The sequence below is a fragment of the Ciconia boyciana genome, chromosome 5 (genome assembly GCF_034638445.1).
Source record: "Ciconia boyciana chromosome 5, ASM3463844v1, whole genome shotgun sequence".
Taxonomy (NCBI): Eukaryota; Metazoa; Chordata; class Aves; order Ciconiiformes; family Ciconiidae; genus Ciconia; species Ciconia boyciana.
In genome coordinates, this window is record NC_132938.1 from 18060338 (window position 1) to 18073353 (window position 13016).

The window sequence follows — 13016 nt, forward strand, 5'->3', positions numbered from 1 at the left end:
ATCAAACTCCCCAGGTTAAATCTCTCACCTCTAGCAGCAAGCTTGACTTGGCAACACTTGCCAACACCTTTGTTCTCACTCTCAAGCTTCAATAATGCCATTTTCATCTCTTTCCACTCATACCTGCTACTGATAAAAGTTAATAATCCAGTCAACAGTCTTCCATTCACAATTATGTTTATGTGAACACTATTCAGTGTTTCACAGTCAGCATATTTCACCACTCTTACATTGCTACAGTGAAAATGCAGCTATATTACTGCTTTTTATCCAACAGGCACCAGTACAAGTTGAATGAGGACACTGGGGTAGACACCTTTTATGGAATGGAGAAGTTGCTCATGTTTTCTACCATTCTTCCCCCTTCAAGCAAGAGTGGAAGAAAGAAAGCTCAGTTGACAACATTCCTGTTACTATGTTCACACTCCACTGAACATGGATTTCTTCCATCTCATGCGTTTATACAGCTACTGTGTCTTAAAACAACCACAGCCTTTCATTTAAGTAGCTGGGTGAGAGCAGCAGTCAAGATGTGCCCAGCAGAGCCCTGTGAGGCATTGAACTGGCACTGGAGCTAGAGCTGCACGCGTACAGCAGCACAGAGTGACTGGTGGCACTGCTTCGTGTTCAACACTGTCCTAACACAGCTGTTCTGCTTCTAGACCTGCGCTAGTGCATTCATGCAACATCACATGGAGGGAGACAACTAGCCAGGTTAGGTCTCCACAAGCTTAGTGACCCCCTCCTTTGCATAGACACCTCCCATTTTCAAGGCCCTATCTCTAGCTGACACTGGCAGAGCATATCTGAAGCTTCTAGCTCAGAACCACAGATGTGCCTCAGGTTTTCCTACCAGGACCATCAGATCTTTCTAGTGAAGAAGGAATCAATCTGGCTTCTGAAATGCACGGATTGCACCTCATTGTCTTTTTCTGACCTTTTGTTCTCTACCAAAATATAAACCTGGTTTCCATCTTTCCTCCAGTATAATTTCAGGGTTGGTAAGTCACAGCCTTCAACTTAATTCCCCATGCCCAATGAGCAGCCATTTGCCTTTTTCACCAGGTTGTTAACAACATTAAGGTCCAGGTATGTGCGCATGATCTATAAAAGATGCCTGAAAAGCCCCTGTAGCCCTTAGCAAATAAAAGATTCTCTGCTCGTCTTAGTCCCATTTGCTGTTACCATCTTCTGCCACAGCAAGTTCTGTAAAAATATCCATGAGCCATAGAGCCTGCTAGGTTCTTGGCCCTGTGCTCTTATACAGCTGTAGAAATGCACAGCTGGAATCCCAGCTGTGCTCCTTTCACCATTTAGGAGTTTGATCTACTCTTCAGGGAGCTTCTGAGACACAGTTCAATAGCTGTTTGCAAAAAGACACAACATAGCAACTTGAAAGCAACTTGGAAATTCAGCTAGCTTGGCAAAGGGAAGCCTTCAAATCATGTAAGCTGGTAGTATCATAGCTCTTCCCTTTTCCAGGATAATCAAGTAACACTGTAAGTGTTTCATTCCTTATCAGTGCCTTGCAGTTTTTGTCTGTCCTCTTAGCATGTAGAAATTGCTGGTCAAACAGTATGGCTATGAGTCTTCCATTTTAAATCAAAAGCAGCTTCATGAATTGACAGTTCTTGACTGGTTTGACAGGACATAAAAATTCCCATCTTTGCATCCAGAACAAAACGAGTGAAGGAACAGTCATACCAAAAAAGGCAATCATGCAGCCATATGATCATGTTAAAAGTGACATGGGCACATGTGAGCTTTTCCTAGTGAGAAGAGGGGAAAGGTTTCCAGACTCATGGCAGCAAATCCTTTCCCAACACAACCCTGAAGTTAATTTTTAAAAAGTGCCTAGAGAGAACATACATACCCCTTGGCACGTGCAATTGTTTTTAAGATGTTCCAAAAAACCTAAGAGTACTGATTCCACATAAGCCTACACTCAGAACAGACAATACTTTCACTCTGCAGCCAAACTGTATTTCCACGTAATGTAGCTGGATTAAAGGAAGCATTTGCTCCGGCTGAAGGCCTGCCTCTAGGCACAGCTAGTAGCTCTTCTGCACCTCTATCACAGAAACATATTTTACACAGCAAGATCAGAAGGCAGTAAGTAAAAAAAATATGAAGTCCTTTGCCATAACTGAACTGCAAGTTCAGTTAAATTGATGAAAATGTTATCCAAATATTTGGATTACAGTGATGGAGACAGCCCAGTACATAAAACAATATACATTTATTTAGCACAAAAAGTTCCATTTTCAAATAGAAGTGTGTGTATGCTTTTTCTAGTACTTCTTTACAGCACTTTGCTTTTTCAAAAAGCAAAGAACCATCATGACTAACACAAAGACATACTGATCATTTGGCAGAACGACTGTTTTATCCTACAACTGTAGGCCTGATAGCAGCTTATAAACTGTAAGGCAAATTAGGAACTCCTTCTCAAGTGGGTAATCTCTATACAGTTCCATTAACTCAAGTGGAACATTCACAAGAAAAATGTTACCAGACTAGGACATTATATAATGACTGTAATGTTTCCTGTAATTACAGACATCATAATATGCAGGGCAGGGTTACATTCTCAGACAGAAGACGACAGACAGACTACTGAAAGATTCACAATAAGTTGCTAGAAACACTTAACTGACTGAGAAAAAAATCCAACCATTATATACATTATTACATGACATAATTAAGCACAATTCCCATTTCAGAGAAAACGGGTAAGTCGACATACAATGCTCAGAATTAGGACATTTACAGACTTTAAAGCCTGCAACTTTAATTTAGAGACCAATACTTGATACTTGTTGGTAAACAAATGCCAATAGCTCACAACTGACAGCACAGAAATATTACTTGAAATCTGGTTCCATTAATGACATAACTACAATCACTGGATACAGAAGACCATCCAAATTATACTGGCAGACAGATTTTCCATAGCTCCTCCTTTGCTTAAGTTCCACCGTCTTAAGTGACTGACATCAAAGATGTGCTGCAACTAGTTCAGTCTTCCCTCCTGTGGTTATCACCTGGATTAGACTCCCTGAGTTTGGTCGATTCTTTCCTGTTATCCAGTCAAAAAAGGTTCTGTTTTAAATAAATGGATAAAACAGGGTGAAGAGGAGGAAGAAAACACTACTATCAGGTATATTAAACAGGAAGCATTAAAAAAAGCCTTCTTTTCCTATTGCCCTCTCTAGCGATTTCTATGTATGTTGTAAACTGGCAATGCAACCACTGGATTCAGACCCTCAGAGCTGGACAGAGGCCCAGAGAAATTCGTAGGGCTTTATAGCACACACACAGGATTTTCAGAACATCTCAAAGGAAAAGGCCAGGAGCTTAAAATGTCAAAGTGGGAAGCCAAAGTGGCAAGTTTTTTCCAAGTTAAAAACAAAAAAACATTTGAAAAGGGGAAGGAGAGGCTACTTAAGTTGCCTTTATAGTATATATCAGAAACACAGATTTATGGCTAAAATAGAGTTGCTAAACCCATTACTCTGCCAACAGGCCATTATAACACTTAGATATTTAACTGTGAAAGTGATCTCAGCAGAAGCACAGAAAGCCTTAAGACATCCAAAATAGCGCTAAGATGCACTCGTTCTAGGTAGCACACCAGAAATAGCACTTACTCAAAACATAATACAGAAAGCGCAGTGTTATTTTTCAGGTCCATCAACCCTTCCAATATTGCAGACATAGCAACTGCCACATTGGAACGTCCTGCTACCCGACACAACGGCCTCCAGTGTGCAAAATTCAAGTGCCATATAGGAAAAGCTTTCCTGCATCCTTCCCAAGACGCAGATGTTACCAACGCTCAACAACATTGGATGTTTTTCTTCCACAGCCAGTGAGATTTTCAGTTTTCAAAGCTGGATTTAAAGTTTAGGGAATTAGAGCAAGAAACAAATTCTCTATCGTGTGTTGGTTCACTTCCCTCAGCTGGCAAAATTTTTGCTCTTGTTTAGAAAAATTTAGTCAAGATTTTTTTGTTTTCCATCATCCACAAAGGCTTGTCCTGAATGATGTTGCAAAATGCATAGGCCAATCAACCTAATTCTCCCGTAAGGAAAAAATACTTTAAAAGTTAAAATTTAAACAAAAATGAATTTGTAAAACCACAACATCTGGCTAAGCAGTCTCTGGAGCATAATAAAGATTTTTTTGAACATTTTTAGGCCAACTAAATTCAATTGATGGGGCCCTTTTAAAGAGCCACATCAAACAGCTGCGTAGGCTTCTCACAACAAAAACCACTTCCCACTCCGACGTCCAACTTAAAAAAATCACAAAAAAAGGGGAAATCTAATGTCAGAACTAAAACTACTCTGAACAATTAGCAATAGGTAAATGCAATTTCAGTGTCAGTTTTAAAAGACTTTAAAAATGTGTAAGAGTAAAGCCCTTTACGGTGTACAAACGTAGATTCATCTTTGTTTTTCTGCAAAGAGGCAGGACAGTTGTGTCCTTATTTTCTTCGACAGCTCACCCTCAGCAGAATCTTTGCTACTCCCCATCACATCGCAGAAAGCAGTACTTATGATGCACCTTCTCTATCTGAGAGGAATGAGAAACAGTAAGCCTTATAATCTCAGCCTGCTGTTACATAAGCTACAGCTGAAGTTTCAGCATTTTGCAACATCGTTCAGGACAAGCCTTTGTGGATGATGGAAAACAAAAAAATCTTGACTAAAGTTTTCTAAACAAGAGCAGGAATTTTGCCAGCTGAGAGAAGTAAACCAACACACCATAGACTGGGCAGTAAAGAGTGCTTAAAAGAAACATAATGCCACCAAAGTTTACATGCCTATTTGCAGTTTACCTTTAAGCCAGACTACTGTCTCCTGCTGTCTGCAATTTAATTTGTCTACAGGCTTTATGAGATTCTCTGGCTTCCAATTGCTTAAGGCTATCTCCCTTGTCAGAATAACTGGTGTAGAGATGCTGAACTTGATGCAGTTGGGCTAATTTTCTCCAGTTAAGAAGCCTGTGCAATAAACCCAATGTGATTTAGAAACATACACAATGAGGGGATGACAGAGGAAAAAAAAAAACCCAAATCCAAGACAGCTGTTTAGAAAGAACATGCAATAAGATGCAGCAGCAAGAGAGACAGTGAGGAATTGCTTAGTTGTCACATGGATACTCACTCAGCAATGAATTCTAAGGGTGTCCAGGAGCTGAAATCTGCATCAGGCATTGATTTCCTGTTTGCTGGTGTATCTAAGGTAACCCTGTGATTAAAAAAGATAAGCCTTTTATTTATACATCATGTTTCTGATGAGTGCCACCTGCTTCTATTCATTGCTGTAACGTATGCTTGACTTTTATACCACGGGTATGGATTTCCCTTGCATCCTCTACATGTGTTAACAGCATATAGCCATCAGTTTCAATGTATATCAAAGGCTCCAACCTATAACCCCTCACCTTCCTGGCACGCTGATAATATCCAGCCCATTAGGGCAACCACTTAGCCCACAGCTCCCTTCCAGTCTCTCTCATGCAGACAGGGAATGGCAGTAATATGCTTGTTCACAAGTACTGCACAGCACATAGACACTACATCCATGCTTTCAAATAGGCTCACGGCAGCTGCAAATGCAGAGATTAAGTGCACAAGCACAGGAAGTTTTAACTTTGATGATACATATTTACACTACATACTATGATATTAAGGGGTGGACTTTTCACAACTCCTTCACTGAGATGCTGTTGACAATCCAATGTATAATTTCTCTCTCAAAAATTCACTCAAGAACAGAGTTTTGCATGAGAACTATGCAAGTGCAGAATGCCCAAAAGTGCAGTGATCTTGCTGTCTGCTTGTCTGTAAAGCTCTGGACAAGGTGGTGTCAATTATCCAAACGCTTTTCATGCCATTGCTCTCTGACCTGAAGAAGTGCGCTTAAGAGTGTGTATATAAGGAAAACAAAGCAGGAAGAATTCAGGTAGTGTTCCAAATCCCTACACAGGACTCTTTAGCCTTAAGTTTTGGGTCCTGAACTAGATATGGACCTAGCAAGAAAAATACTTTTAATTTTTGCAGCAGAATTGATAAATTTAGACATAGTGAAGACTTACTAGGCCATCCACTTTTTACTAGCTTTCCTCATCAAAAAGAAAGCTGCGACAGGCAAATACAAGCTTAACTTTTTCTTTTCACAGATACTCAAAGTGACCTAATTTTACTGATCAAGCATAGATACGCAGCACCTTATGAAGATGCGTCTTTAACCAAGTCAAAACTTGTCAAGTAATCCTTTGCTTTACTATTATCACACAGCTAAATCTAAAACTGTGCTGAATAGGTCATCTTATTTTCAAAGTTCTGTCTATACTTAAAAAAACCCCACACATTAATGCATGGCTAGGGTTAAACTACTTAAAAGTCAATCAAATTTTAATCCTAACATCCACTAGTGTTTTGCAAAGGAAAGGAAAAGAAAATAATTTAATCATTTTTAGGGTGACTTGCATATCATTTTGTTCATCTTCACTGAAGATGCCTCCTTTCTCTGTGAAACTATAAGTAGGTCTGAGAAGCTGTTTGTGTACTGTGAACAGGCCATCGCAAGCATATCCACGTGACTCTAGGTTACAGACACAATTAAATAAAACAATGCAGGCAGAGGCAGCTATGCAACCACTTACGGTAAAATGGCAACAGCAGCAGAACCAGATGGCAAGCCACTATTGGCACCAGATAAACTCTGACAAAGCTGATGCACTGCTCCTTTGGCCATGCCATAGCCAATCATCCCTAACAATTAAAAACAGGTAAATTAGAGCACAATCAAAACAGCTCTCAGCATCATCAGTAGTAACTCAGATTGTTTGATGAATATTAAGAACACTTACCACAGCCAGAACAGAATCAGACTTTTAAAACATATCAAAACATACATATTAAAAGAAAAAAGGAAAAAAGAAAAAACACAAGGCTCTTACTAGACATTCACAAACTATCACAGATTGCAGGTTACTCAGTTCTACAGAAATAAGCAGCTTACAGAGTTAAGTATGTTTAGTTAATGTACCTAAATGTACCCTGAAGGATGGGACCTACAGGGCTAACCTTACAAATCTAATAAAGTGTGAAGATGCTCATAGGCATTAACAAGGCAATCATCCATTAATTTTAATCATATGACTAAGGTATTTGCAGGTTTGGAGCCAAAGAGATACAGCTCACTTCTCTCCAGAACTGTAATTCACTTGGTCAGCATCCCAAGTCTGATAGGCCCTTTGGAGAAAACTACAAAAAAAACCCCTCATGGTAGGAAATTACTAGATAACCTGCAGGAAAAGCAAACTTCTTCCTAAACACTGTTGCTTTCTAGGGAGACAGTACCTAGCAGTGCAAGAGCTACAGGAATGAGAGCATAAGGCACACTGGTCAGGTACAAGATCTGGATAATCAGGGTGCTATAGGTCTGAGATGTCTCATGGTATGTACCTGCCAAGCGGTCTAGACACAAATTAAGCACGTAAGAAAAAATAAATGTATTTTGTCTACTACAACTGGATGCCTTTCTGCCCATCTATGTAACTACACAACCCCTTTCCAATGTTCCTGAGGAAGTATTTTATACCAAAGTTAAAGGTAATTTTGCATTGTAGAAGTGTTTCCATTATAAATAATTAGGCATATTGTATAACATCCATTTTTATTAGATGGAATCATGGGCAGCAGTAGCTAACTTATTTTGTTACAATAAAAATATTTGCATCTCTATCGTATTCCCCTCTTGTCTCATCTAAACCAAATATTCCAAGTCGTCTTAAACCTTTTCATGCTTCTACATTTCTTAGCCATCACTGTCAGACTGCTCCTCTAACTGTTTATATAATTCTCAGTATTCTTCCATTTGCATTATGTGAGTCAACATTTTAATATAGGAAATGAAAAATCACCCTAGCAGCAAACAAGAAAAAGATGATTCCTTCCATAACAGCTGGTAGTAACAAGCCTAACCAGTCATATTTGCAAAAGTTGAGTAACAACTCTTTCCCAATTCTTCCTGATGTTAATAAGTTGCATGTGTTTGCCCAAAGCACTGCTGTGTTTTTCAGAAAAATCCAGACTCGTTGAAACCAGCTAGTTCAAAACATGAAAGCAAATCACTTTGATTCCTGTGTTGTGGTCCCTACCTCCCAAAACCACCCAAAAAACCCAACATGAAAGTTCGCCAGAGTTCACATTTTTTTCATTTGTATATGGTCAGTCAGTAGTACACAGTGAATTATTCATCTGCTTATTCTCATAAAATAAGCCTTTTATCTTCGGACTATGCCAGATGCAGCTGTAAACACAGAAGGTAAATCATTAACTAGAAAATACAGCACATTTTCCCTGAGCAGTTTTAGACACAGCTTTCAGGAATATTCATAAATTTTATAATATGTTTTAAAATTTTAGTATCTATGTCTCATCAAAATATTGTTGAAGTCACACTACTAAAAGACTGGAAAATAAGAGTATTTGTCTCAAAAACTTTCTTCTCCCTGCCTGCAGGCTTGTGTGTTGGTGCCTTTTTTTTTTTTAATTTTAAATTTCTCCCAGATTTCTTCCTCCTTCCAGACCAACATGGCGAGGCACGAGATGAAAAAAACTCTATAAAGTTCATATTAAATAGCTACTGGAGGTCAAAGCCGAAGGTCAACAAGCTTATCTATGTCTGAAGCAAAGGTAGACTGGAATCAGAACATGAACAGAACAAGTACATTTAACAGAATCAGCCAAGTCATCACCAATGGAAAAATTGGGCAATTAAGGACTCTGCCTTTCAGAACACAAATAGGAGATTTAACTTTATTTAAGCACTGTAATTACAGGTTGCTCTGTGCTCCTATTCTTCATTATTTTCCAAACTTTTTTTACTATATCATATATTAGCCAAGTACATTTCACCAATGCATGTCAAATATTATTTAAATACTGATTCTATCTGTTTGCACTCTAGCTTCAAGAGATTCAGTATTGCTACCTGTAAAATTACACTTTCCTCAAGTGTTTCAGCAGCAATTTTCCATTTGTACAAGATGCCAACTGGGGAGTAAAACTGTTGCTTCACAAACAAGAATGCTCAGACTAACAGACAGCTATAACGGCTGATGACCCAGCAGTTATCATGCATTGCATTTTACCTGGAGTTCCAGATAAAGCAGCTTGAGCTCCTGTCAAAGTCAAGAGGCCGCCTTCTTTCAGATGTTTTGTGGCTAAGTGGCTGGAAATAGTGGATGTCCAAATGCTCTGCTTCCACATCAGATCACAGTTTTTGTATAAAGCTGATTAGGAAGAGAATTAGTGAAATTAACTAAAAGATAGAAGACTTCCAACTCTAATTTCCTTACTGTCACACAGAGTGCAACGGACAATGAAACACGCAACAGGACAATGAAAACATGCTTTCTACCATTTTCTACTTCCACATTGGGTAAAATATCAATTTATGTCTTTATCTCCCTTTTCTTTGGGCTCTGAGCCCCAGCTCTACAACATATATTCTAGGCAATTATCTGCTTTCTCACTACCAGAAACACAAAAAATAAACCCAAGATAGTTCCATTAGCTCCCCATGAATTGTTCAAAGATTTCCAAGTTCTTGAAACTCCTGTAGGGGTTCCTTCAATCTTTGTCAAGAATCTCAAAAGTCTCACATTAGCCTCATCTCACCTTGTACTACCATGACCTGTCTCTTTCCATAACTTCCTCACTGGCTGCGAAAGAGCTACGCTCCATTAATATGCAGATAGAAGACTCCAAGAGGTAAAGGAGTTGAAAAAAAAAACCTTCTTATCACCAGATTACTTCATAAACCAAGAAACAATCTGTCTGTCTGACAGTAGTATGCTGGTATGGAATACCGAAGATGCATGCATCTGCACTGTACTGAGTGCGCATTCCAGTGCCCCTCCATACTGGAGCCCAGCCTCTGGTAAGGCAGCCTACCAGGGGAGGTACACCACTAACTTTCAACAAAAGCAAAATCTGCACTCTCATCTTTGTTTTTTATTATCAGTATCTGCATGGGAAAAGATGAAAAACAATAACTAGCCATGTTGAAGATCTTAGTATTCAGAAAGAACCATTTCCATAACACAATATGGAATAAGCACAAGTAAATCTGTGACATAAGCCGACCACCTATCCCAAGATATCCCACTACCCTACCAATAACATCACTATAAATTATGGTTATCATAAAGTACCTTATTTAAAATATGGTGCACATTAATAACAATGTAATATAGTGCAACTGTGGTGTAAGCGTGTATGCCTTTCCATATTGTCTCTCTTTAAAAAGAAATCTTTGCTTGTAACGTCCGAACTGGAAGGGGGCAAGAAAAGGACACATTTTACCAGATTTACTCCAGACAGAAAACAAGGCTATTTCTTTTTCCTTGTATCTCTACACTAGTGGGTAAAGTATAAAATTTAATTCTGAATATTACATGTTTAAAAGCTTTTTTTAAACTGAAGGCTCTTTTCTGTAGCATGATATCAGGTCATTAGACAGCTCCTTCCAATACTGTGTTGCACAGTAATAGCTCAGAGAACTGCAGGAGGCAACTGAGGATTTATGCATCAAGCAATGAATTAGGAAACATCGATGTTTCTACCCAGCCACTGTCTTCTGTAACTTGCCTGACACAGGTAACCTCAGCAAAAGTTAGTTCATAGATAATAATGCTGAACTCCTTCATAAAGTGCATCAAGATTTTTCCAATGAAAATTGGTGCATCAAAAAGTATTACTGAAAATACTAAGCACTGTGCAAATTTAATAGACAGCAAAAATTCAGAGAAGCACTAAGAAGCATTGTGACTGAACATTGTGACATATTTTGTACTTTTACGCTCTTGTCCTCTTCTGGACTCAGGATGAAAGATGATCTCAAATATATTTATTACCATGATTTTTAAGGATTCCTCTCAGATTTCATTCATGTGTTCACCAGCATGCATGTACCAAAGGCTTACATTTAGCTTTGGCGCTGCCTCCAGCCCATCCTCCTGCTACACACAAGATTGCATCCACTTTTTCTTCACCAAGGAGTTTTCCAACCTCTGCTGTCACCTTCAATACATAGAAAAAAACATATTGAAAACACTGGACTGATAAGGTAAAGGAGTAAATATCAAGACTACTTTAAAGTTACTTTTTTCCAGTTACGTAGCCGAGTAACACAACACATAGCAATTTAAACAGCTGCAGAAAATTACCATTTGTGATCTTTGAACTCAAAACAAGATAATTGTGCTGAAAGATAACTACAGATGAAAGTCAGACCATACAGTGTGGGATAGCACGGGAAATAACTGACTTGAGCAGGACTGAAAGATCTGACCCTTACCTATATCATTAACAAAAATTTTTATTTGTAACTTACTTTTTGACAGGTTCTTCTCTGGGTGTGGTGCTGTTTAATATGGGAAATGAAACTCCAGTTCTGATCAGGACTACTGGTGTTACTTTTGATGACAGTGCAAGAAATGAACAACCAAAGATTAGCTTTCTTATTGCTTCCATCTAGACCACAACCATCAGTTCGAGTCTGGCCCCTAAATTTGAGTTTGTGTACTTTTAGATATCCAGTATCTTTTTCAAATATAAGACTTCATTACCAAGTGTCAGTTTGTTGGCTATGAAAAGCAAACAATCCATCTCTCAACAAAATTAAAAAATCCACTGGTTTTCACAAAGGCTCAGCATTGAAAAATACATTGCAAACATTCTATTATTACTCTTTAAAAGCCTTAAGAGTTGTGTAGATATAAAGAAAACATATCGGCTACTGATTCAGTTTATCAATAAGAGAAATAGGTTCAAAAGTTAAAATTAAAAAAATAAATCCTATCTCTTGAGAATAAAGCAAAACAGTTTTTAGGTTTGCTTGGATTCTCCCATGTTTACCTTTGTGGAAACCAGTGCATTCTCTAGGGATCCCACTGGGGCTTAGGGTATGCATGCTTTGAGGATACCATCTACCTATACACAACACATTTAAGAGTTAGGACATTAGAAAGAAGTGTTGCATTTTAAGATGTCCTAATCCATCTTCATTATACTAATCCGATTCAGTCCACGACTTTTCAAGTCGCCAACAGAAAAATAATGCAAAACTGCCTTATGTGCTGAACCTCCAAAATCCCAGCTCTTTCTGCGTATTCACGCATGCAATTAGAAAAAAAATAAAAAGAAGCGCCGAGCAGAAGCTGGGATCTTCGGGTTCACAGTACGGCAGCAGGACGGCCACCGGCCGGGCTCCTTAGCCCCACAGCGGCGGCTTCTTGCCTGAAACCGGACCCATCCCCACAGCCGCCTTCCTCACTGCAGCTACTATAGCAGCGGGCAACGGGCGAATGGCGGAAAACACGAAGGGAGAGAGGCTGCATTCATCACTTCCACAGCCTCGCTCGGAGAGCCTCAGGCCGCCTCAGGCCTCCCGGGCAGCGGCCGCCCACGGCGAAGGTGCCCGCCCCACCCCCCGACGCTCACCCACCTGCTCGGCCTGCTCGGGGAAGGAGTCGGTCGCCCCCACCACCACGTTAGCACTGGCGTCCTCGTTCTCCGCCAGGTCGATGCTGGCCACCCACTGCCGCGGCGAGAGGAACGGCGCGTTAGCGGCCCGCTCTCCCAAACGCCTCACGCCGCCCCGCGGCTCGGGCGCTCTCCCGGCGGCTGGCTCCTCCCGCGGGAGCGCCGAACCGGTGGGGTGGCAGCGCTCCCCTCGTCGGGGCTCCCGGCCTCGCCCGCCCCGGCCCAGCGCTTACCCAGTTCCTGGACTTGAAGTACCGCACGCACTGGGACCCCAGCGCCCCTCTACCCCCGTACACCAGCACCCTGCCCGCCGCGGCCATGCTCGCTGCCTTCCTGCCCCGCTCTAGCGCTAGCTCTGGCCTCGCCGCCCCGCCGGCCCCGCTTGCGCATGCGGGCTGCCCCTCGCGAGGGGCGGGCGAGGGGCGGCAGCGGCCGGCCGAAGGCGGCG

At 40.6% G+C, this 13016-nt stretch overlaps 1 protein-coding gene across 1 annotated transcript; it reads right to left on the reverse strand.

Moving 5' to 3' along the window:
• Positions 1-2220: 2220 nt before the first annotated feature.
• Positions 2221-12960, reverse strand: QDPR (quinoid dihydropteridine reductase). Its single transcript, XM_072862486.1, has 7 exons — positions 12802-12960; positions 12531-12623; positions 11008-11104; positions 9172-9312; positions 6676-6784; positions 5172-5255; positions 2221-3102 (listed from the first exon to the last, which is right to left on the reverse strand). The coding sequence occupies exons 1-7, from the start codon at positions 12886-12888 to the stop codon at positions 2997-2999; spliced, it is 717 nt and encodes a 238-aa protein (XP_072718587.1). The 5' UTR covers positions 12889-12960; the 3' UTR covers positions 2221-2996.
• Positions 12961-13016: the final 56 nt, after the last annotated feature.